The 27,278-nt window shown below is 34.7% G+C and overlaps 1 protein-coding gene across 2 annotated transcripts in view; it reads left to right on the forward strand.

Annotated features, from left to right (window-relative positions):
* The window catches only part of LOC111044960 (probable cationic amino acid transporter), an 86,686-nt gene that overhangs the window by 39,817 nt on the left and 19,591 nt on the right, over positions 1 to 27,278 (forward strand). For both annotated transcript variants that reach the window (XR_005570724.1, XM_039423436.1), the window contains exons 2-5: positions 2,141 to 2,300; positions 16,766 to 16,919; positions 18,310 to 18,540; positions 20,737 to 20,945. Coding sequence is in view for 1 of the 2 variants with exons in the window: in XM_039423436.1 (XP_039279370.1) it covers positions 2,142 to 2,300; positions 16,766 to 16,919; positions 18,310 to 18,540; positions 20,737 to 20,945 (753 nt within the window). In the remaining variant the exon portion in view is untranslated. The remainder of the gene's footprint in view (positions 1 to 2,140; positions 2,301 to 16,765; positions 16,920 to 18,309; positions 18,541 to 20,736; positions 20,946 to 27,278) is intronic.

Here is a 27,278-nt window from a genome sequence, read left to right on the forward strand (position 1 = left end):
TTTAATATAATAGAATTCAAGGAATGAATAAAAAATCATGCAATACTATAATAATTCTATAATATGGTAGAACAGTTACAATATGATTCCACTGCAAAATACACAATTTTTTTATTTTGGCCATAGGCTAAAACAAAAATAGAATGTTTGGTAAACCTATTAATTCATCAGTCAAAGTCTGTAGCCACATTTCAAAGAGACTTGCTCGGTTTCAACCACAATGCCGACATGATATGATAACATGATAACTCAGTGCTTACCACTGGCTTAATAATGCGCTGGTGACAGGTGGAACTGGCCACAGTTCAGTGAGTCAGGGTCAGTGTGAAACAGCCATGAAATATCCACGTTTCATCCGCATAAACAAGATTTCAAGCCCAGAACTCAGTTCTGTAGAAACGAATAGATAGCTCATACACTGAGTGAAATATTATTATATTATAAAAAATATAATAAATATTATATTTTTGACCGAGCGAAGTGAGACCAAAGATTCAAGTCATTTCTCTTAATGTCATTTTTGGCATTTCTCTTAATGTTCAAATGTTTAAATGTTAAATGTTTAAATGTTTAAATTTTTAATGTTTAAATGTTTAAATGTTTAAATGTTTAATGTTTAATGTTTAATGTTAAATGTTTAAATGTTTAAATGTTTAATGTTTAATGTTTAATGTTAAATGTTTAAATGTTTAAATGTTTAAATGTTTAAATGTTTAAATGTTTAAATGTTTAATGTTTAAATGTTTAAATGTTTAAATGTTTAAATTTTAAATTTTAAATGTTTAAATGTTTAAAGTTTAAATGTTAAATGTTTAAATGTTTAAATTTTAAATTTTAAATTTTAAATGTTTAAATGTTTAAATGTTTAAATGTTTACATGTTTAAATGTTTAAATGTTTAAATGTTTAAATGTTTAAATGTTTAAATGTTTAATGTTTAAATGTTTAAATGTTTAAATGTTTAAATGTTTAAATGTTTAAATGTTTAAATGTTTAAATGTTTAAATGTTTAAATGTTTAAATTTTAAATGTTTAAATGTTTATATGTCGGGCATTTACGGTGAAATGCGGTAATAGATTCTCATGAAATTCCTCCACACATCTGTGTAATCACTTGTCAGCTGATTTATGATGAATAATTCTAGTCTGATTTTTACTCTAATATTGGCGTATGAAGGAGGCTCATTTTTCCTTTCATATTACCCTTGAAATGCAAAATTTCCAAAAACCTTGTATATACATTGACGCGCAATTAAAAAAGGAACATACCTGTCAAATTTCATGAAATTCTATTATCGCGTTTCGCCGTAAATGCGCAACATATGAACATTAAAACATTTAAAGATTTAAACATTAAGAGAAATGCCAAACCGTCGACTTGAATCTTAGACCTCACTTCGCTCGGTCAATAATACTACCCGTTCAAAAACATCGAACATCTTGAAAATATATCTTTCCATCAACGTTGTAGACAGTTGCAGCCAGATCTGATAACAGCGCTCACACTCACATTCCGGGACGACACGTCACGGTACGATAGGACAGAAAGCTCTATGTTTATTTAGGATTTTTCCAGACATTTTAAATTGATAAATTATCTATTAATTTTTGAGAAAACATTACAACATGTCAATATAACTTACTGAGCGCGAGGTCTACTGTTCACAGAACTACTAGTTATGTATAATATTTTATTATATTTCACTGAGTGAAATATAATTATTCTTTTTAATGTTTTTTCTATTTTCCTTGCCCTATTACCAAAGGTAAGGAAAGTATTGCTTTCCGAAAAAAATTAAGTTACCCCAATTTCTAAATTTCTATACGTTTCAAGGTCCCCTGAGTCCAAAAAAGTGGTTTTTGGGTATTGGTCTGTATGGGTGTGTGTGTGTATGAGAGTAGAGTATCTTAACTTCTCCTTTCAAAAGCAATGATTACCGCCATACATAATACTAGGAAATCGAATAGGTGTATTTCACTGTACATTGGTTTGAATATCCGATTTCTATCAAATTAAATTCATCTCTCACACAAGTACTTCCAGTAGATGGATCGGAAACAAAAGATTGGAAACAAAATCATTCTGCTCCCTTTAGTTTTATATATTCCTGTTTATATAATTACAGTTTTGTTTGTTTCAGGATGAAGATCCCGACACCTGGCCTATTCCCTACAGGTGACTATAGGAAAGATGGGTTGGCCCTTTTCACAAAGCTCATTAGGACAAAGAATGTGGAGGGCATGCAAGGAGAGTTGCCTCCGCGACTTCATGCCAAGTCTGATAAGAAACTCAAATTGAAGGTGAGTTATCGATGAACATATTACTGAGACGTGATGTTTCTTCGAAAGTACACATATATAATAATACTTACCCGATAAATTGAGATGCATTGTGAAATTTTGCAACCTATTCAGAATATCAAATAATGTGACTGTTGTAACGAATCAATGAAAATCATTCACATTCAATAAGAATCAATTCAGCATTGTAAAATGTAGCGGTGTTCATTTCCACATGGATAATAGCCAACAGATTGCTTACAAAGGTGACAGAATTTGTGCTCGATCAGCTGGTTTTTATACAGCTTCTAATCCCTTCAAGGGAGGCACTCATGAAGTAGCAGCATTGTCAGCGTAGTAATGAGGACTATCATCAAAGAAGCCATGGTGAAGAAACACGGTGAAGTAACTCTTTCTACATGAATTGAAACAACTCAAAATATTTCCGATTAATAGGTGATGAAATTTCGTTTAATAGCCAAACTCGACTTATCATTGTCTAAACTTGAAATGTATTATGTGAATTAATTGTGCTAGCTCATGATCAATAATGAGTGAGATGTGAAAGTTCAAAATATTACTCTGGTATCCATGAACTGTATCAAATGGAGTCAAGCATTCCCATTTCCTGCGTTTTGGGCTCCACATTCCGTAATATATGGTATTCCATTGTGAGGTTTACAATAATAATTATTGAAGGGATTTTCCTGTTTAATGTTCCAGAAATGGTTGAACAGACTTTAGAACTTAGATCACTCTTTTAATATCAGTATCAATTTCAGCACCAAATTTATTTTCGATTTTCTAAATCAAGAAACAGTCACCTGCATCCAAGAGTATTAACGGATTTAGTGAGACTAATGTTCGTAATGAAATTCGCAATTGAACGATTGATTTGAATTGAATGTGAAATTTTATCCATTGATAATATGGAATTAGAATTCCTAAAAAAAATTCATTCAGAATTCTTCAAAAATATCCAATCTGTGAAAATGTGATTACTATCAACTCGACCGTCCACAAGCATTGTCATGTCTGAAACACACATGACTGCTTTCAGTAAAATGTAGCTGTTCTGGGAAATATAAGGGTATGAAAAACGACGGTTTTTGCAAGAGAGGAAATCGATACACTTTTTCACGAGAGTGAGTTGCAATTTCCGCCCCAGCGCCATTCGTCAACAAGCTTTCAGATTCTCAACGTTATACGTGGGGAGTATAGGAATGAAGTACCACAAGAGGTCGCGAACATTTCCATCCGTTGCGTGAGCTGTACAGCCGTCTTACACCTCACACCACACATATTATGTGGCTGAGAGTTGCCACTATACAAGCCAGAGTATATCTTTCTGTGCCTTAGTTCTACTCTCAAGTAGACAGACGCACTTCTGAATCACAGCTGTATTTGTTCAAAAAGCTACCAAAGGCTTTTGAGTTCAACCTGTTCTTCCCATGTAGAAAAGTTGTTTTCCATGTTTTAGCAGCATTTTTTAAGCTCACTCAGTATGAGTCTTATAACAATTGATGTTTAATCAGATCTGCTCTGCTACTTATATTGAAAAAACCATCGTTAAAAAATAGTAGGAATCAAAAATATATTCTCTCCTGGTCTTCAAGAGATTCGATAGGATTGTTCAGATATCCGCCGTGATATCAATTTGAGAGAAATTAATTATGGCTGGTAGATAATAGAATAGGTAAGTGAAGAAGGTGAGTAGATGAAAATTTTAACTGGGTCCAATCCAATAACAGGTCATTCGCATCATTCTCAAGGATGGAACAAAATGAGAATTTGTAATGGATAATATTGTGATGACTGGTGAAGTAAGGGGATAAATAAGAACCTTGAGTGACTTTTGTTTATTTGAAAACCGAATGACATGTTAAGATGAAAAAACGTTACCAAAAGAATAGAAAAACAGATACACTCACACGAAGCTATTGGCTGATATTTTTCCACTATTCGAGTTTCTTACTATCTATTGTGCTCTATTATATCATTAATGTAATCGTTCAACAATTCAATACACGATTGATTACAACTAAGTAATAGTATTGAAGTTTAAAGATGAACAAAAGAGGATACCAGCAGAAGAAGGACTTCTCCAGTATTTGAGAAGAATTCAAAGTGAATTCCACTGTCAACCAAATGACTAAGGTCATAGAGGGGATCAAATTGAGAGTAGTGTGGGCTCAAGAAAAGAGTTCAGAGTTTATAAGAAAGTTAATCTGATTATCTGGAAACTTTTGAGCTGTGGAAGACGTATTTGTAGAGTTGTATTGATCACATCCAGGACGTTGAAAAGATGAAACTCAATAAGTGAAGTTAACAAACAAAAAGTGGGAGGAAACTGTCTCGCTTTAACAGCTGAGTCAGAAAGTTATTAAATTTGTTTCTTTGTTAATGGCTTCTTGCAGCGGCAGATGGCGAGCTATTTCAGTATACAGTTGAATACAGATTAATCAAAGTCGAGGAAGTCAGACTCGAGAAAGAGCTGAAAGTTCTTTGTCACGCTCTGAGCATAGGGATTGAAACAATTCATTCCCATCCTTAACTCCAGTTTCCATTCAAACATTCCACAGTATAATTTTTCTAGTCATATTTTTTGGCGAATTGTGTCAGACATATCATACCGATTGCTGGTATTATTCACGATTCTATTTAATTCACTCAACTGATTTCTATTCATATAATCTCGAATGTCATCTAACCACATAGAATAGTTGAAAAAACAATAATAGGAGTATGGGAGTGGCGCTATCGTCCTTTCTGCACATTCAATATTTTCTTCAATCTTTCAACCTAATGCCACTAATAATTTCCTGACCTTTCCTCACCTATTCACCTATTTCTCCTGTGGCGAATGCTGACTGAAATCCTTGAGCATGCGTTGACAAAGAAGATTTTATGTTTGTATTATGTGTATCAAAAGAGAAATAGATATGTGTGTGAAAGTATGGTAATGCGAGCTCTTATGGGAAGCTTTTTTATTGGGAAGATGTGCACCATGCTTTTTAAAACTTTTTACTGGTGGCATTTTCAAAGTATCTCGATTTGGATACTATTAAGTTACCGAAATGGATCATACATTTTTTTGGACTCAAAATAGTGTGTGAATTAAGTTATCATTTACATAGCCTTCAGACTCTATATTCAAAATTAAGGTTCAGAGCAGTTTTGGGAGAATGCCTGTTGTTTTTACCTTAATTGTATTCGTATATGAATAAATAAATAAATAAATATTTCCGAGAAAACATTTTTCTTTCATTTTCACTTTTTGAGACATGAACTCCTTTCTAATCCATACAGCCATTATTATAAACTAATTTACAGCCATGAGACATAAGCGCCAATTCTAATTTCGAAAGAGATAAACTAATTAAATTACGAGGATACAGAATTGGAATTACAAGGATACATTCTTGAATATACTGTTTATCTCATTACATAATTATTTAATTCCTCAGAATATCAATTTTGTAGAGTGATTCATTCCAGTTCTAAAAAATAACAGGAATTGGTTACTCGAATTCTTATCCAATGTTCCAATTGAATACGTTGTAGCTCAAACAGAAAATTTGGGTATAAGAGAAGATTCACAAGAGATGTTCCTTATATGACAAGAAAGAAAGGTGAAGAAAACTGTTGAACTTGTGAAGTGGCTGGTTGCGGCAATATTCTCGGCTCGGCCTGTCAGTCACATTTTTCGTTGGCATCGATTGGAGGGAGGATGACGGCGAACAGGTGACGGCGAAGAGTGGAGAGCAAGTACTGCTCTCAACATCAGTGATCCTTCGCTGAAGAAAAGCTTGTAGCTACTCCTGCTCCCCTTAGCTCTGAATTTTGTATAAGTCGAACTCTTTAACGACCTGAGACCTGTTCTGTCAATCTTTCTTATCTCTGGATAAGCACTAAAGCAGTCACTCCTGTTGAAGCTCAACATCGATTTCTTTAAGGCTCAATAAACCACTCTTTATTGCTCATTTCCGATAAATTATTCTCAGACATGGTTGTAGGACCGGTTGAGAGTGTTTAGAATAGTGATCCTGATTTTAATTCCACCTCATTCACACACGGTTGATATGAAAAGGGTTAATTTTGAGTGTAGGATCTCGGAGAATGACAACAATAGTTCAAGGACCGATTCATTGAAACAAGAGACTACAAAAACAAATCGCTTGCACTAGTGTGCGTATGAAAGTGATGACTCAATACATTGCTAATTATTATACCCCGTTCAAATTAACTTCCGACTTGGGAAGGACATGCGCATCAGAGAAGGCATACAACGGCAGGGGTACAACGGCAGCTATGTCGCTGTTGTGTACCGGCTAGCGTTTTCTAATTTCCAGTGAGTATTCAAGCGCTCATGTTAAACTTGGGAAGTTTCCTCTCTGCAATCACAGACTCGACTGCTCTATTTGACAAATTGACAACTACGCTTCCACCTATGACTCAATCCATCACTGCAATTGGCTGATCTCCCTCCATTTCTCTGCGCCGCAAATTCCTCCAAGTCTGAAGAAGATTTGCACGGAGTATAGTTGTTGCTATAGTGAGCTCCACGTTATAATGACAGTATTTGATCGACTTTGGTTTTGCTATCCTTGTCTATCATTCGACAAAGCCGGTGATACTATCCTTTTCTAGTTCCACAACGATGCCAATTATGTTTTTGCCAGTGTAGAAATATAATTAATTAATGCAGAGAATCGGCATCGCTATTCTCCTATCATCCACTGTAATTATAACGTGGACCTCACTATAGACAAGTTGTTGTTTCACTGTTCCATTGTTCCTTGGAAACTGAGTCACGTATTGTGTTCAGTTCAGTCATAGAGTAATAATGAAGATAATTTTTAAGATTTGTTTGTCTCTGGTCACAAATTGCCATCAATTTCATCAAGTTTTCACACTAAGGGCCGGTTTCCGAGCTCGGGATTTAGAAGTTCTAGACTTTAACCGGCTTTAAACTCTGGAGTCAGAAAATTGGCTTTTCGAGTCAAAGCGTTGATGTAGTCGAGGACTTGAATAGACTCTGGGGTTTAGAGATCACGTTGGACCCTGGAGTTTATAATTTCGCTTTCAGAGTGAAGGGCTTATGAAGTCCAGGACTTGAATTAGATTCTCGCCTCTTTCCGAGTCTGGTATTTATCAAAAATCGTTAAGTCCAGGACTTTTAAGTCCGCGTGATTTTAAACCCTCGACTGGGGAAGGGTTTAAATTCAAGCTCTAGACTTAACTGAGCAAATACAATTCAGTTATTGTTTTGGAGTAGATAAAAAGCCAAATAAATGTCATGGAATACCTAAATTATTTGGATTAGTCCATCTAAATTCATAATTTATAGTTTGCAAGTTCATTTTGGAATAAAATTACATTAGAATTATGCGTAAAAAACTAACCTTATTTCACGTCTGTGACATAACCTAAAAATGATACTAGGATTTGCCTTGGAATTTATATTTCAATCTGAATGTTATTATTCAATGTCATTTTCAACATATTCATCATATAACAATAATAAATTATTATTTAATTTTTTTCAAAACAAATACGTTTTCAAACTCAATAGCCTAATTAGGTTCTTATTCCAAAATCAATGGTTAGGATTAATGATCCTAATTTCAAATTAATATTAATTAGTCCAAATAATAGCATAACGTAAAATGAAATGTTTATTCATTCATCTTTCAAAAAGTTAGGTTTGGCTTTGAATAGGCCTACAAAGAAATCGAAACGTTTTTTTATTTTTACAGAATAATTTGGTGAGCATGCTCATTTGAATTATCCTGCTGCAATCAGCTGTTTTAGTTTTGCTATAATGCCAACGATACAACAGCAAAATATTGTAAATTTCCCTCATGTTTACTGCGTTAAAGTCCTGGACTCAAGTCGAGAACTTAATAGACACCGGAGTTTAGAAGATAAAATCGTGACTCAGAAAGTCGATTTAGACCCAAGGGCTTATCTAAGTCCTGGACTCTGTAAGTCCAGAACTTATAGATCACGAGCTCGGAAACCGGCCCTAAAAGTCGTAATTTAAGAGTAGAACTAGATTTGTATAGATATTGTAAGTTCCTTATAGCAGGAGTGGATAGAACATAGAACATGAAAAATAAATGGAGTCCAAAATATTGGATTCATTGAAAATAAATCTCCACAACTTTGAGATACTGGAAACCTTTGAGAGATTTTGAACCTGTACATTCGTTTCAAAAAAATATAACATTATATCAGAATTTATGTACCAATTTACAGCATATTCATTCAATTCCACTTATTTTTGAAATCATTTGGCTCACAATAATGATGATTGTTGTCTTCAGAAAAAACTATAATAGGGAGAGGTTCAGTGAAAACATATGAAATTTGAAATTTTTAGCACTAAGAGCTCCATCTTGTCAAGATAAAGGAGAATTTGATAATTATTGTGGTAAGAGTGGATGAGCGCTCTTTTTAAGTGTTCCACTGTTAGCAGACACTACTGTAATAATAAGAAGTGATCAATATCAGTTACTAGCCGTCAGGCTCGCTTCCCTCGCCATATCCGTCTAGCCAGGGGCTCCGCCCCCTGGACCCCCGACTGGATCGTCCAAGAATGAGATCAGCAGGCTCGCTTCGCTCGCTTGCATTTTTCATTTGGGCATTTTTATAATATGTTAGGACAATCCAGTCGGGGGTTCAGACTAAACGTCTGGCTAAACGGATATGGCGAGCGAAGCGAGCCTGACGGCTAGTAATATAATATTCCCAGGATTGAAGTAGCAGTGCCCAATCAATTTTTCCGCGATAAATGCATTTAAATCTTCAACTTGGTGCCAACCTAACAAAGTCAACTCAACTTAATGCCAACCTGACAAAATTATCAATCTGGATTATAGTTCTATAGTAACATATGATATGGAAATTTCAATTATAATTAAGAGATTGGGAGAAGAAGAATATACATGCTAAAAGACGAACTTTAAACCCTTAAAAACAACCCTTAGAGTTAAAATATTGCCAAAAGATTTCTTAGTGCGCCTCTAAAGGGGCAACTGAACATACCTACCAAATTTGAACGTTTTTGTTCTGGTAGATTTTTAGTTATGCGAGTGAGTGAGTGCTATTTCGCTTATATATATTTAGAAGAAGATAGCCCAGTCAATATAGACATAAAGAAGGGGGTGTGCTTGCAATTCATAGAAGTTCAGAGCCAATTTCTTCATGAAAAATTTTTTTGTGCTAGATACAGGGTGGCCCGAAAACCTCGTATTATCGGCTCATTTTCAAGTTTTCAGCTATTTCTGCCAAATATCGTAATCGGACAGAAAAATTTACTCTTGGCTTTTTTTAGATTATGAAATTCTGAATAAAATGAGATAATTCGGAACTCTCTATCTCCAATGAGTACTGAGTTTCATTTTTCAAAAATGAGTGAAATTTGAAGAAAAAATCAATTTTGATGAATTTTAGTTTTTGATCAACAACATCTTCCGACTGTTACCATTTAGATGTATAATTCTAAATCCCTCTGGGCGTATTTTTGTGTTCTACAATCTGAGATCAGGTAGAGCGCTCTATCTCATACAGATTTCCAGGTACACCTGACAACATACAATGCTCCTTGTATTGTGAAAACACCTAATTTTCAGCTTCAACCATCATCACCAACTACATAGTCTCCACATTGATATTTCGCACAATGACATAAGTTCATGAGATTATGTTCTATGAGAATCACCCGTTAGATGCACTTCATTCCAGTATTTCCTAGTGGAGAGGCGCGCTTAAAAAAAGCGCAAGTGTTTGAAATCAAAATTTCAAACACTTATAACTTCTGACACAATGCTCAAATTTCAACGTACTACACTTCATTCTTCTCGGCTCATCAAGGCGGTCCAAAAAATGCATCATAAGTTAAATTCGGTAGAAAAGTGGAAAATTTATTGTTGAGTGTACTAAAGCCCCATATTCAAATACACAAAAATGGCCAATTTCTATATTCAAAGCTGCATGTCTTTTGAAATAAGACATGTCTTTTTTCCTGTCACCAGCTGGCTTGGATCTTTGAATAGTAGACTTGAGATGCACGTCAACACTAGCGTCAGGTGATAAATTTTCATAACGCAAGGAAAGTTGTGTGTGTGCGCCACACCAGATTTTTATATTTTTATATCTGGATTATTTATGTTATCTCGTTATTTATGCTCAACGGATCTCGAAAACGTCTCTGACGATTTTAACGAAATTTGGAACATAGTAGGTTTATGATATAAAAATTCTATTGCATTAGGTCTCATCCCTGGGGAAACTCGCTGAAGGAGATGAAAAGGATAACAATTATTCATCCTTGGAAAGACAGATGATAATTTCGGCGTCAGTCGAGACAGAAGATGCGTGTGTGTGAGAGAAACAGAATTATTTCCAGCTGTGTAATCTATCAGCGAGAAATTTTTATTGACTTGACATTTATTTGACATGACATTATAATTATTCTAAACTAGAGTATATAATAAATTTCAAGTTATTCATCATTTGACAATTTTAAGTGATTAGTGAGTGCTATTTTGTTCAATTGGTTTCTGAATAATCTCGATTAGAACTTTTTGTTTTGAGATGTTTGGACTGAAAATTTAACCTGAATTCAAGTGTATGGAACATAACCTACTTCCTGGACTATTGGGTTGTGCCTGTTTTGGGCTGTGCCTGTTAGTCCTTCCCTAATTATTTTAAAAAAATTGTGTTGTGTTTATCAATTTCCATATCTCTAAAAGGCTAAGCCCCGACAGACTGAAATCAAACCACAGCCTAAACTACTGAGCCTACAAACTTGAAATTTTGCACAATTGTTTATGATAGCCTCAAAACATCCACTAAGAGAGGATTTTCAGAAATTGGCCTCCCTGAGGGAGCTGGGGCCCCCCAAAAATTTTGTACTTTTTAACCGCTCATTGCACAGCAAAGTCATGAGGAACTTTTTTGTTCAGCTACGAAAAAAATTAGATCTATGCAGAAAAATTCCGACCAGGAGCCGAGAGGGGTCCAGGAGGGGGCATTTTTCGAAAATTTTCATGTAAAATCACACTACAGCTCAAATTTATTGGGCTACAGACTTAAAACTCTACACAAATATTCTTCAAACATGCTAGACGCGCACTAAGAACGGATTTTGAGATATTTTGCCTCTAAGGGTTCCAAAGGATGAAAAAGGATCCTATTTAGTAAGGTTATGAACATGTTAAGGTGAATGCCATATGGAACTGAGATAATTGACACATGATATTCTAACATAAGTTAGAAAAAGTCATCAAAAATCACATTGAAAACTTTCTTAATAGACAACAAGATTACAAGAACAAAATAAAACATATACCTACATTTATTTGTAGCACGCCCAGGAAAAGACAAACTTGAGTACTAGCTGTAAGTTCATTCAATACGACTTATATATTATATTTTTGTTGATATTTTGTAAATAAAAAGTACGAGCTGATGAGAGGTGTGAGTAATTCCTTATATTTCATCCAAATGGTTATTCATATTGTAGTAGTTGGGGTCACTGCAATCAAAAGTTTCTTATTCTGTACAGTACTGGTAGTTAATAAATTTCATACGTATTGATTGTCCATAATGTATCCAGTGTCCATAAAGGAAGTGATTGAACTACTCATTGGTCCCTCATAGGATCTATAGTATTCCTGGTGATTGAGCCTGTCTTTTTTCAGCGTGGACTATTAATAATAATGCTTAATTTACAACTAGCTTAAACGGCGAACTTTGTACCACCAAAAAGTCAATGTATCTCATTCACACTTGACTATTTGGTGAATCATGAATTTAATCTGACAATCTATCTTTTCATTTACATCTCAATACGGACTTTCTATGTGCTTAGTCATGCAGAATTCACTATTCCGAAAACATCTTCTCAATCAATCGGTAGTAATATCTATCAGTAAAGTGTTGAATTAGGAAGAATAGATAGAAGAATAGAAGAATAAATGAATTCAATGTTTTCATAGTTATTGATTGTCAATAGATGGTCCAGGAAATATGCGATGTATGATGAATCACACAGAATTCTATACATTCTTCCATTGCATATGCATCTTCCATCTTAGGATGAGTATGAGCTATGCTAAATTAAAAAAAAGTAAATTATTCTTTCATTCTTCAGTAATCAATGAATGCAATATGAACAACTCTCTTTCACGGGGTGAATAATTTTTTTTCAACATTTTCCAGTTTCTCAATGATGGGGGAGTGATATAATTATTTGTATAGGTATTCTAAGGAACCATTATCTACATCTGGTACCAATCAGCTACACTTCAACTTCAAACTACCGTTTTTATACCAGTACACAATTTATCACAAGGTGGCGTGTTTATTACAGCTGGTAACTTTAGATGCTAAATCATATTATCACAATATGATCTTGAATCATGATCATCTTTCTGTTCTTCGGTAGCCGCTCAGCTGACAATTTTGAAAACATAGGTCTGTAAAATGGATTAATAAAATATTTATTATTAGCCCCCCTATTAAAATTCCTGGTCAGAAACCATCCCCAATATTCACACAACATATTCCCACAGTTTTATGCCGTTATGTCAAGTCTATGGGGAACAAATAAACATTCAAACAAACAAACAGACATTCATTTTCATATATGTATATGTAGATTTACATCTGGCTCAAACAAAGGCCTCTCTAAATGGAGGTAGATTGATAAGGTTGACAACTTTCAGTTCTGTGGTTTTAACATTTTTTTTCAAATAACTTTCGAAAAGGTCATGTAGTACCTACTATTGTGTTTGAGACACTTCTGGCGCTATCATAGTTTCACCACTATTCTGATCCACAGTCCTATCTTTTGCAGTGGTTAACTATATCTATAATAAAGTAGAGAGCTGGCTTATACACGTACGGGATGGGAAAATTATGTTTGACGCATCATCGCATCTGAACTACTGGACTAATTAACTTGACATTTTGCATATAGATTCTTAATTAACCAAGGATGGTTATAGGCCTATTTACAATTCTTCAAAATTTCATTACGTCAAGTTGTCAGTTTGTCAAGTTTTAAAATAGATCCTTGCGAAGCACGGGTTCCTGCTAGTAGTTTATAAATAAATAACGAGCGAAGCTCGGTGCCCCGATATTTCACTGTTAAGATCACTGGAGCTACTTCTTATGGATAACTCTAGGCTAATAATTATACTTGGAGCTACTGTGTAATCAGTATAGTATTTCACAGGTATCAGCTTTTATGTTCACAATGGTATCATTCCGAAAAAAGTGACAAAATTTCTTTGAATCAGTACGGTAATGACGTTCAAAGATATATTCAGCCCTTGTTATCAAGAAAAATAATAAGCGTCAAACTCAAGGTATAGTTGTAAGCTGTCAATCTAAAAGATTGTTAAGCTCATCGATAAAGTGAGAGCTTTATCAAGACAAAGGATCATTCTCATGTTACTTTTTGACAAGTTGCTGTAGCTCACTTTTAACCTATAGATTACATTTATTGAGTTTTTTGAGTGAGTTCTTTAGATATTGTAATAATTGATTTTTGAAGAAGAGCATCATAGAGAAATTGGAATTATAATCAGAAATTTGCATAGAGAATAATTTTTTATAGTTTTTGCTTCTCCTTGTCATCGGCGATTGCATGGATAAAACATAATTAATAGTTATGATAGCTCACATGAGTGTATAGATGATTATTATGATTTATATTTATCTTTGTAACTCGTATTTTTTTGTAACTGGGCACCTGCCGAAAAACCTTCGGGTTTGGCAGTACCCTCAATTGTTTGTATTGTGAATGAACATTTTGATTTGATTTCGTTTTCTCTATGCCACCGCCACCGCCCTTTACCAGAAGAAGCAAAACCTGAAAAAGAGCAGATAAAAAAGCAGAGGAAGCGGTTGGCTCCGTGGTTATGCTAGGCTAATGGCCAACCTCAGAAAAATTAGGAATCATTTACGCCTGATACTACCATCGAAAGGGTGATCGCTTGTACAGACGACTTGTTCAAGCTTCGTTCATGAATTGGAGAATAATCGCATCCCGGTGGTTCGGAACCCACCTGAACCTGTTTGTCTACTAATCTCATCCTTCGTCTCATTATTTACACACAATTCTGGATCTCAGAGCAAAAATGACTTTTTGTTATATCGCTCTTAATTGAATCTTACGTATTATTGATAATTTTTCATAAGTGGAGTGGATGAATGAGCCAATAGATGGCCTATCAATGAGATATTTCATCCTTTCAATGAATAACATCGAACATGTTTTTGATTGATTTATTCCATGATGATGGAAGTATTATTGTACTTCTTGAAGGGTTAGCCAATGAGAACATATTTAGTTTATTCAAAAATAATTCAGAAATATAATTCATATCTGTATCTTCTTTCATTTAGTAACTGATGTTAATTGAAATTCTGGGAACAGTAGAGGTATATCCTCAAACAGCATATTGATATTGAGGCTAGTGTCCGTTCCAAAGCTGGAGCAGTTCAGACTTCAGAGTGATTAGTTTGTCATCGCCTCGAGCAATCCACAACGCTGTGTCGTTTGTGCCTCCAAGTTGATACTGAGCAAAGTTATCGCATGAATGGATAATATTCACACAGTTCTTTCCAAAGTATTCCTGGGGGAATTTGACGAATTCTGTATCAAATAACAACAAATCTATAAACTTATCAAACGCCTAACAAGTACTGTGGAGCAACAGTGCGTTTAGTTGGGGAGTTGTTGTTGTTTGCCTGGAGCAGTGGCTGATGGGTTGACCGGTTTGCAGCTGGCTTCATGCGGTTTGGGTTGGTGTCGGGGGTGGGAGGGGGTCGATAGCCAACTCCCACCCATCAACCACTTGCCAGAGCCCCTTTCATTCCAACCACGCTCTCGACTGAAAACACCAATTAAAAGTTGGGGAAATTCAATGCCGGTTTCGAAAATTGTATTTTAAACGATTCGCTGGCACCCGCACTTTAGCAGCCGTCATTCCCTCCCACTCACACCCACTCATTTTCTTTTCATATATTTCTCATGCCGAAACTGATCTCTCTCATCACTTCACACCATCGCTGTATTGCAGCCGGTACTTCAGCTCACAGCTCAGTTCTGTTCTTGGCCAATATTGAAAATATCGATCACAGACCAGCTCATTCTCTCATCTTCGAATGGGAGACTATTCTAGATTCACGTTCACTGCTATTAATAAAGATTCTCTCCAACTAATCCAATATTCGGGATAGAGGATTAATCGAAATTATTCTGTATTGATTTTGTAATGAGTAATATGTCGATATTATATTTAAAGTGCAATTAAAGTGGATACCTCATACCTCATGATGGATGACATTAACTGACACAGGATGATATTCCCATCCCTGAAATCACCAGAAGTCAAATGTTTCGGAGCTCACATTTATAATAGTTATTGCAAACTGATTATTTTAATATCACACTTTGGGCATTATAGGCCTAATGCAGGCTCAAATCTAACTAGAATCGAGTATTTGACTGGATCAATTCCAAAGAAGTGTACTTTGTATTCAAAGTGTGAAGAGTATGAAACATAATCTAATTTAAATACTATTATGCCTACTTATGTTTATATCTTGGAATAGACGATTTTGGTGAATGCCTGTTCCCAGTTTCTTCACATTGTATTCCATAACTGAAAAAGTGGATCGATTGAATTTTATCAGCTTTGACTCCGCCTAGATAGACAGCTACTGTTGATTATCAATTGAATACAGGTTGGTCATTGTTTCATCCCATAACAATCAACAACATGCTATATTAGGACTATCCACTGTTTTCAAGTGATCATATTTTATAATGCATACAATTAAGGATGTCCTTTAGAGAGCTATTTGAGACAACGATTAGCTTACTAAAATTGTAATTACAATAAATAAAATTTACACTCAAAATATTCTCATTATACAACTGATTCATGAACTACTATTTCGAATAATGTTCGATCCAGAAACACAGGAGACAAAACAAATGAAAATCATGAGGGAAGCTTGACAAAATAGTAAGTGTGCTGACTCGTGACAGAAACGTGATGGGACTGTGAAGTTATATTAATCTCGTGGATGTGGAGTGTGGGTGAGCGCTCTCGTTCACGAGAGGCAACCATTGATTACAACTCCGATTTGTGGTTGATACCTGCTTTAGATAGCCTTTAACCGCAACCCAGGAATCAGGAATGATTTCGAAACAATTAGTAAGAGCTTCGCTCGTTTTGTCCTGCTAATGATCAATTAGAAATTTATCGATAGCCTCTACTCTATTGGTTAACCTATTACTCTCCACTACTCAATCAATTAAATATTCTATTCTCCTTTGTACAGAATAATATTATACCCCCACTTTGTCACTCTATAATTTGTAATTACGAGGAATTATTATTTTCATGATGATGGTGATGATTGATGAATATTGAATTATTTGTTTCCGTTTTTTCCAGAAATGCTTGACAACGTTAGATTTAACGTCGCTTGGAGTGGGATCCTGTGTCGGCACAGGAATGTATCTTGTAGCAGGAATGGTGGCCAAAAACGTAGCTGGGCCAGGAGTTGTCATATCTTTCATTATAGCAGCCATTGCCTCTATTTTCTCTGGTGAGTCAAACACTTATATAATCGATTTTCTAATTAATATTTTCAATTTCGAATATATCAGCACACTGTTTCAAGGATAAAACATCATGAATATATATAAAATCTGAAAGATCTAACACGAACGTCTCATTCTTATCTTATAAACTACAGCTGAGAATGCACTTACAGTTCTTAAAATTTATTGTCTTTTAAAATTGCCATTTCTTTGCATGTTTCATAGTAAAATGTATGATGATGACTGTAATAATAGGATTGCTTTATCAACAACTCATCACTTAATAATTAAATCATTGAAATAATACTTCGGCCTACCCTAATTCAATAAATTGAGGTACTGTCGGGATGCAATGTTATATATTCATGAGCATGATACGAGAGGTTTGATTTGAAATTCATGGATAATGGTAGTTGTGGAGCTTTAGCGTAGTAATTCGAATTCAATATTCACTAAAGATTCAGCTTTCAGCTTGTCATCGGTTATGAATAAAATAACATTCGAGGGAAGAGCAGCACAAGTGGTTTATTTTCAGTTTTACATTTGCATCACAATTGAATTCGATCGAGTACTATGAAACTTATATCAAAGTAATCTCATCAATGAGCGCAATATAATTTGTAATTTATTTACAATACGTTAATTCTCAGATAGTTTTAGTATCAATAATGTAATTTTTGGGCACTATGAGTGCACTATTATCGATCATATAGAATATTTACTTCAAGACAGTTTTACAAAAATATTATATTAAATATTTTAAAATATTACTATGAATTATCATTCAAATTTCACGAAATAGGAGGATATGCGATGCATGATCCCGTGTTTGATATGCTCTACGGAGAATCTATGAGTTTATTTCTCAACTCTTACTCCAACATCCAAGTAAGGAGATCTAACTTCATAAACTTCTATTCATAGACATATAGTACGAGATTTTTAAACGAGTTAACAGACTTGAGTTTATATGTTTATTACATAAGAGACAACGTCAACAATAAAGATTTCTAGAAACGTTATCAAGAATGACGGAATTCAAAATAAAAGATTGAGTTTTTAGTAGAATGATATTAATTATTCAATGATAAATAATCGATCACAACATTTAAGATTCAAAAACTGAATGGACAAACATCCGATAGCATTTTAGTGTCGATTTGGATCATTGAAATAGTAGACCAGCAAGACCATTAACCAGCATGAGAATAGTGAGCTTAGTGGTAGGTTTAGTTCCTCGGATCACTCCTGCATAATTTCAAGCATTTGACTTGGATTTATTAAAGTTGGCTCAGGGAATTATGAAACTGTACTCACTATATCAAATGCATTGTATCAAATATTGCACTTCTGAATAACAATACTTAATGTATGATTTTGTTTGTTATTTCACAGGTGCCTGTTATGCCGAGTTCGGAGTTCGCGTTCCACACACGACGGGCTCGGCCTATATGTACAGTTATGTGACAGTAGGTGAATTTGTAGCATTTGTAATTGGATGGAACATGGTGCTCGAATACCTGATAGGTACGTCGGCGTGCGCATGCGCGTTGTCGGCCTGCTTTGATGCGTTGACCGACGGCGCCATCAGCAGTTTAGTCACCGAGTCCGTCGGAACTTTCTTTGGTAAGCCAATCACGTACTCTTATTCACGCTTAAACTTTGACCAGCTCAGCCCTAAGCAATACATGTGCTGCTGCTGCTGCTGCTGCTGCTGCTGCTGCTACTGCCTGCTGCACACACCCAGGCATGGCATGCTTAACAAATAGTGGGCTATTCGCCAGCAAAGATCGATACGAATGGCTCCTGTTTTGGTGGATGTTGTACAAAATGATCGGCTGTTTTGCAAGGGTGATAAAGATAGACATAGTCTTCTAAAGCTCTTCTCAAATCGTTATTCTCCAATAAACTGTCAAAGAAATCAACCTTTTTGGTTTCATTAATTCATTTATTCATAGACGATTGATACAATGCAGGTAAAAACAACAGGCATTCGCCCAAAACTGCTTTAAACCTTAATTTGGAATACACAGTCTAGAGGTTATGTAACTGATAACTTAATCAACACATTATTCTCAATTTTCACACTAGTTTGATAATATATGTGTGAGTGCCGATCATAATGATTCACTTTTCTCAGCAATCTTGGTGATTTGCATCCAAATTATTTTTCTCAATGATCGACTTCATTATGAATAGCTTTCTTCAATATGCACCTCGCAAAAATGTCCATTTAACCATAGAATTCGTAGGCTTATGCAGAAACTATTATCTCTGGAAGATAGAGAATTTAAACATCATGATGATTTTGGAATGATCATTTAGCTTCCTGAAAATATTCAATTCTATTTTCAGTGAGAAATTTTTTAAATAGATAAAACATCCGTGACTTTCAACCCCTTGGCCAGTGATAGAAAATTTGAAATGAATTCATTATCTTTCTTAAGAGTAGCAAGCCTTATTACAGACTCTTCAAAGGAAATATAGAGAATTTAAAAAGGATTTTAAATTGATTATTCGTAGGCCAAGAATTTACAAAGACAGAATTATTTATTTATATCATCTGAACTTGATACAAGAGAACCTCTATTGTATTGTATTGGAGGAGCATGATTATGATTCACTACTATAAACATCGAACGTGTGCATGATAAATCAAGTTTTTGAATGATAAAACAAGTTGAGATTTAAAAAAATGGGCTTTGCTGATTTGTGCGGAAATGTAACAACACTTTGACAACACAGTCGATGCAGGTTAGTCGCATTGATAAGATTCAGTTGCATGAAAAAGTCGCGAGTCTCAACTTCTTTTATTCTGAGTATAGCAATACTAGTAATATATTGCTGAACTAATACTTTTGAAAGCTGGTCAGAGAAAATTTTAAATAATCGGCAAAATGGATTTTATATTATATTTAAAAAAGTAAGATACCACAATATATACAGTACTTCACAATATGTGACATTGTATGAAAACACTCCAAACAATACTCCAATTCCTACTCTGTCAGAAGAAAACTTCTCATGCATTCGAAATGATATTTTGGTCATTCTGCTATTCAACATAAGAATGCAATTCTGTTATTCTTATTTATTCTGCAATTCTTAATTGCATGAATCCTAATGTGTCTTGTATAATATTTTTTAACTCATTTGTCTTTCTAGTCTCACCTTCAATGATGATAATGTTTGGTAGAATTCAGAAAGTTTCTCATGAAATAAGAAAATTGTGGTACTTATTGTATCGCACTGTAACTCAATACTTGGATATATTTAAATTGTTTTTGTTTCAATCGACATATTTGTGGAATCGACACAACCTGTTTCATCCATTCATTTCAGTATGAAGGAACTTCATGTTATGTAGAAAGCGAGAATTTGAGTGCACCAACAATCACTTATCTCCTTGGATCACAATGATTACTCCCCTCTAGTAATCAATAGGTTATTGGTTGAGTTTGCGAGGACTTCAATAATAGTGAGAGAGTACGGTTGCAATGAGTAGTAGGTAGGCAGACGGCAGACCACTCCACCTTGATGGCTTTCACTGAGCTATGCATAATGAACGGCCGGCCATCCAACACATATCTGGCGATCGGATTAACTGCATTCGGTATCCAATTGTTGGGATTGAGTGAACTGCTCTTCCTATTGAACTAGAAACGCTCTAGTCATACGAACAATTGAATGGGAGTTTGGTTCATCAGGAATCCCAATGATATACTACACTCTCAGTCCATAATACTAGTTCGGCTTGGAAATGTCGAGGATTAGGTTGTCATGCGTAGTGTGGATTAAGTGTTTGATGATGTAATTTTGCAGGTCGGCCACCTGACTTTTTAGCGTTTGTGATAACGCTGCTGATGATGCTGTTGATGGCAGCCGGGGTGAAGAAGTCGCTGGTCTTCAACAACATCCTGAACGCCATTAACCTGTCAGCGTGGGTGTTCGTCATGACAGCTGGCATGTTCTACGTGAACACGGCCAACTGGTCAGAGCACAAGGGCTTCCTACCATACGGCTGGTCCGGGGTGAGTCAAACCATTCATTGATCCCATCTCATATTGCTTGAATTCGTACTATTTTGATGGATAATGACTACTGTGATCTAATTAGTTATTTCTATCACCATACAACATATTTTCTCGAATTCCAATGACTAGGATTACTGACTTTACATTGTCCTTGTATGAGTATTACATGATGTTAATTGGTGAGAAATAAGTAATATCATTTATCCCTTCTAATCACAATATTAGGAGTAATTATCACGTTTACATTAAATGTGTTCAATGTATGTGGCAAACATGAGACAGTTTATTTATTTATTTACAAAAATGCATACAGGTATGGGAAGAACAGGCATTATAGACCAAAACTGTTCCCGATTCAACATCACAAAGTCAGTTCTTCATAAGTAATATGAGAAAAAAGTTTATGAAAAATTGAAAATTAGTACAGTTGATTACTCTTTATTTGATACACTTCAATAATCTGCACTATAATATATGAGTTATTTCTCAATTCAACAGAAACTGAAAATAGAATTGTTTTTTCCAAGTGCTTTCAGTGTGATATAATCTGTCACATAAAGTGTGATTTCATGAGCTATTTTATTTCGGTTGAATGGCGTATATTCGTTTCTTAAATATGGAACAGAAGCTGGGTACTGTATTTTATACAGAATAAATTAACGCAACTATTTATGTACGCATGCATGTAACATAATATACGGAGAACTTAAGTGACATAAATGATTTTCACATGATTGCTATTCAGCGAAAAATAGAAGCTAAGAATATTAGCTAACAATAGCGGCTAAAAAGCAGCTACCTACAGCAGCGAACAATATTCAGCTAACATGGTCAATTATAGTTCTGTTCCACTAATTTGCACAGAAAATTTGCAAAAACTGGTTATGCCTCAATTTGGTAATTGAACTAGAAATATGAATCTCATTTCTGTATTTAACAAGTATTCGGCGATGAACCTCCTATCTCATGGAAAATGGGCGTTGTCGATGAGAGCTAAGGTCAAAGTTGAATTGAAATAGTAGAGGTTGAGCTATCGAGGGAAATGGTTGTGAGTACTCAGGTGGAACAGCAATAATCCTTTGAACTCCACCATTAAAAATGTATGGCTTCTCTCTGAAGGAGTCTTTGGAGGATTGAAATAAGATTCATGGAATGTAGATCACTGGATTTGAGGATTCTTTAGTTGGAAAGTCATTTGTTCGCATATTCTCAATACGAAATCAATTCAAACTCAACTCGATTATGTAAATAATAGATTATTGAAGGCGCGTAGCAGGCTCATACTTCTGATTGGGGGGTCGAGTCGTTGTCTCTTTGTGGGTTTTTGGGTTTATATATCTGACAATAACTTTCGAATGCTCTCATCAAACAACTTCAAATTAACAACACATTTTCTATAAATCACTATACAGATCCGATTCTTTGGAAAATAAGATCAGCCAGCTTCTTCACTCACAATTAGGAGAAAGGATGCCCAATATCCAATTATATTTTATTAGGGGTTGTAACTCGAATATTTTAAAAATGAAAACACACATTATGTGGTACATCATTTGAAAGGCCTTTTAAAAACAAGAAAGATAGGGATAGTATCATTAGAAATGTTCTATGATACTTGTATTCAAAATGGTGACTGAGTTTTATTTTTTAGAATCAGAATATTTGGGTCGGTTTTCATCTTCACGAAATTGCTAACGAAATACGCTAAACAATCCTACTAATATGTTCATATGAAAACATTTTAATTGCATCCTTGACAGATGGTCGAGTCATGCTTTGTAATCTTATTGCACCAAGGAAGGTGTTTGAATATTCATTTGTTTCTTCAAGTAACGCTTACAAAAACATGGACATCATAATTTGACATACTTTATTTAATTTGGGGAAAAGTATTAAAGGGCGTACAATTGCATTTCTCTCCAAATGTCATCCCAATGCTCATTGTACAAAATAATAGAAAGTGAATTATTAGATTATTTATTGAGTATGTTTGAAAATAGGCTACACGTTCAGAATTCAAAAAGATTTTTCACTAAGTAAAGTTCTACAAACTTTCAAGGGACAATTTTCAAAAATACTGCGTGGAAGGACCCCCGGACCCTTCTGGGAAGGTGAGAAATATCTAATTTCTCCTTCTAGGGTGTAAGGAGGCGGAGGTGGACAGATCTGTACATAGGCGCGTACGTCCAAACAAAAATTATTCTCAACAAGTGATTCAGGAGCAGGATAGACTACCTGCGCAACACAAAGTCCTGTCAGTACTATCTGTAGTAGACTGTAACTAACCTGTAACTAACTTTGGTCAGTACCTACCCACCAAGAGATTTGTTTATAAAAATGTTCGTTTATTCATTATTTCATACAAACCTCAGTTTGTAATAGTATTTTACGTAGCAAGTCCGGTAACCATAATTTACCGCATAAGTATGATTGTTTCTGCCCGAAACGTAGTTGAGGGCAGAATTATCATACGAATGAGGTAAATACGTTACCGTACAAGTTACGTACAATATTTTTTGTCATACTTATCTGAGAAAGAATAATATTGCTGAGAAACAGAAACCATCACCTGCTGCTGCTCGAGCTACTGCATTCTATAAACATGGCCTACCCCGTAGCGCCTAGTTCATAACAGACAGACTCTTCGAGCTCGAATAAAATAATAAAGGCCTAAATTATAAGATTTCAGATGAGTTCTTATAACTTGAAACTCCTTAAATGAGTTCTTTAATTATTTGAGTTAGTATATTAATTACTCAGATGATATTAGGACTCAGTAGAGTCCTAACATACTCGACTGTAAAGAGAACATATGATCTCTTTACAGTATAGTATGCTGTGATGAAAATAACATGTTTTCATTTTCTGAAAACAGCTGTTTACCGGCTTGATTTGATGCATGGAGAACAGCTGCAATTGAGCTAGTATGACAAAAACTCATTTTATGATCCCATTGTTGTGCGATACTAGTCAACTATAAAAGATTCATAATAATAATTACATCACAGATACATATTGGAAATACTTTTGAATTTTGAAAACATTACTTATACCAGAATCTGCAAAAGCTATTATGCTTGAATCGTAGAGTGAATCAGCTATTTCAATTCCACGATTCCATTTGGAGTTCTGATGTTATAAAATTGCACTGTGCACATATATCTTTAATCTCAACGGTCCATTTGTTGTGGAACACTGGAACGTGACTCAATGAGTAACAGTAGGATTCAAAGTAATCTCAAACTAGAGCTGTTCCAGAGGAGCTTCTCCTAATTTAACAGTTGAGTTTAACAATTCAAATGAGCCAGAAGGAGAATGTACATACCAAACAACATCATCTACCAAATCTATCATTTATCAAAATAACTTGAGCATTTCAAATTCAATCCCCAATTTAAACTCTATTTCAAGAAAAACCTCCCATCGGTTTGAGAAGCTATAGAATGGTCTTCTATTCAGCTCTTTCTATTCTTCATGTCAGCAAAGGAGTTCTGTTTTTGTTATCAAAGGATCCAATGACACAATATCAATAAATCTTTGAATCATGAGTTCTATCTTGGAGATTTTGAGAGCATGAAGTTTTGTTATTCTACTGGTTCTTAAATAAGTAACCCAGTTCTCCGGAGATTTTCCAGACTCTCCATAGAATATTCATTGATTTTCAGTCAAGTGAATGAATCAATAGATTCACTCAGTTTCCTCTCTGTTAAATTATATATATATATTCGAATTCATAACTGAATAAGTTGAAAAACATTTCCTATGGTTTCTTTATACTTATTCTACACTTACATCATTATTGGGCATTCAATCTATCATAATACTATTGACGTTTAAAGAAGGACTTTTGAAATACATAAACTCTGCCTGACTAGACTTCGTTATTTCCAATGCAAGGGGTCATCGTCGTAGGCTGAAGATTTGTAGTCAACTTCCAGTTCGGGGTGAGATTTATAGCTGGTATTCACGTTATTTATTACTCTGCAAGCTATTTCAGACTGGAATATGGGATATCGATCTGATGGAAAGAATGTTTCAATTTGTAATCATATCAACCGCATACATGTGGTTATTTTTCACTTCATATCGGTTCAGGTCTATTCAAATTATAATTCTACAATCTTGCGTTTGAATATGCAATGTCTTGCAGCTTGAACAAATGTTCCATTCATGCACAATCATATCACGATCCATAGGTTATGGCAATTTTATAACCCTAAATCCCCACATCTTCCACAAGGCTTTCTAGCTTTCCTTCGAACCACTCGTCTACATCAATGTGTAACAGATACCTAGCTCATAATATTAGCTCTAGGCTTGTTTTTTGGGTGATGGAAAGTAATTTTAGCTGACGAAAGCTATTTTAAAACACATAAAACTATATTCAACTAAATCAGTTCAATAGTGTTCAGTCTTATGTTGAACTTATAAAAAATAATATTACAAATACTCTATTACAGATGGAAATAGTAACGTACATTTACGCAATCTAAGATCACTTTGTCCGATACTAGAGATGTATCAATGATCACGCATAATGGAGCTTATAAAAGGATATTATTGGAGCTCTCATCATTCCTGTAGTGAATGCCATTTTGTCCTTAGGGTACGAACAATAACGGTCAGCTCGATTCAAGTGATTCAGCTCGTTAGCGGCCTTCTATATCCATATCTATTATTTATGTATGTCAATGAATGCATTTTATCAAATGTTTCAATCATTGCACAGCTGTTCAGTGCCATCGATTTCTATCGCAACTATCTCACACCATTGATTTGCAATATTGTAGATTGTACTCGTTTGAATCAATTGTGGAATTACTATCCTCACCATGAAGAAGTATCCGAAGGATAATCGAGGTCCAGTAATCATATTCCCAGTTATACTATTGAAACCTTGGAGCTGAAAGAAAACTCCTTTCGTTTTCAATACGGACTTGCAAATCTCCACCATTCTATTATTGTGTTTGTCACGTTCTGCTATTCCGTGGTCTTCATCTAAATTGAATCGCTGATAGAGACCATTTCTGAACGTTTTTCATTGATACGCCCTTGAATGAGGTATGAAGAAAGGGTCGATATTGACCCAACTGATGGAATTTTTGTTATATTCCATGAGGATTCATCCATGAAATAATGGAAAAAGTCTTTGGAGAGAGTCTTCAGGCACGGAAGTAAGCTGTTGAAAATTTCATAGAGATTGTTTTGCTTGCCAAGAAGCCTCTGTCCTTTTTTCGCTCCAGACAGAGCTGCAGAAGGAGAATCCCCAGTTGATTGAAAGGATTGAGTAGTTGCTTCTTCTGAAAATGGGAAATATTAAACTTATCCAGGAACAGAAAAATATTTGTTCTCTCTGTTTGAAGAATATCTAGCTTCCATCAACTCCAACAAATCAATATTAATATTGCTGAAACGTATTAGTTATGAGTTTTCATCGATGACACAACTGTCATTTTCCTCATGATCATTAGCTTCGAAGTTAATTGGGAGAGTAAATCATGGTCACCAACAACGAAAAAGCCTCTCTTACTGTTGATTGTTTCAAGTCAAACGATAGACTGAATATTGCTATGCAATATCTTAGACTAATGAGCAGCCTTGACTTAAAGTCCTTCGCATTATTTACAAGGTTGATCCTCCCTAGCAGCTCGTATAGCAATTTTATCCCAGCAAGTCTAAAATGAGACTACGTTACACTGCTGGGTTTCATTCATTCACTGCACTGCTTCACGTTCTCAATGAACACAAGACACTGGTAGTAGCTACAGTAACTATATTACCCACAGTATGGCAATTGGAATTTTTTTCCCGCCGCCGCCATGAAGATTCCAAATATTTGAATTTTACAATGGAGCTTATATGGGATTATAAGTAAAATCGCTTGCTTTTACTTATTAAAGTATATTTTTGTGATTATTAACTTTGATATAATTTCTTTCTTGTTTTTTCTATATTCCCAACATAGTTTTGGAACTTGAAATAGTAATTTGTAGATAATAGCGAGTAAAAATGAAAGGTAGGTAACGTAACCTGAAAGCTGAATTTCCAAAAAAATACCATAAAACTTTTGAAATGTGTCATGATACATTTTGTTCCATTGACAAATGATAAAGTTCCCATATCTATTTCTAGAAGTATGATGGAATTCTCATCACAATAGATTCCATAACATTTAAATAGTTTGTTTTATTCAGCCAATAAGTCTGACGAAAATATTGTAAAGCACAACATTGAATATAAACTCTGGAAGAGCCAATTATTATAGCCATAGTACTACTTGATGAATTTAATAAACATGTAAGAAATTGAAAAATAACACACATAACCATT

The sequence above is a fragment of the Nilaparvata lugens genome, chromosome 3, assembly GCF_014356525.2.
Source record: "Nilaparvata lugens isolate BPH chromosome 3, ASM1435652v1, whole genome shotgun sequence".
NCBI lineage: Eukaryota > Metazoa > Arthropoda > Insecta > Hemiptera > Delphacidae > Nilaparvata > Nilaparvata lugens.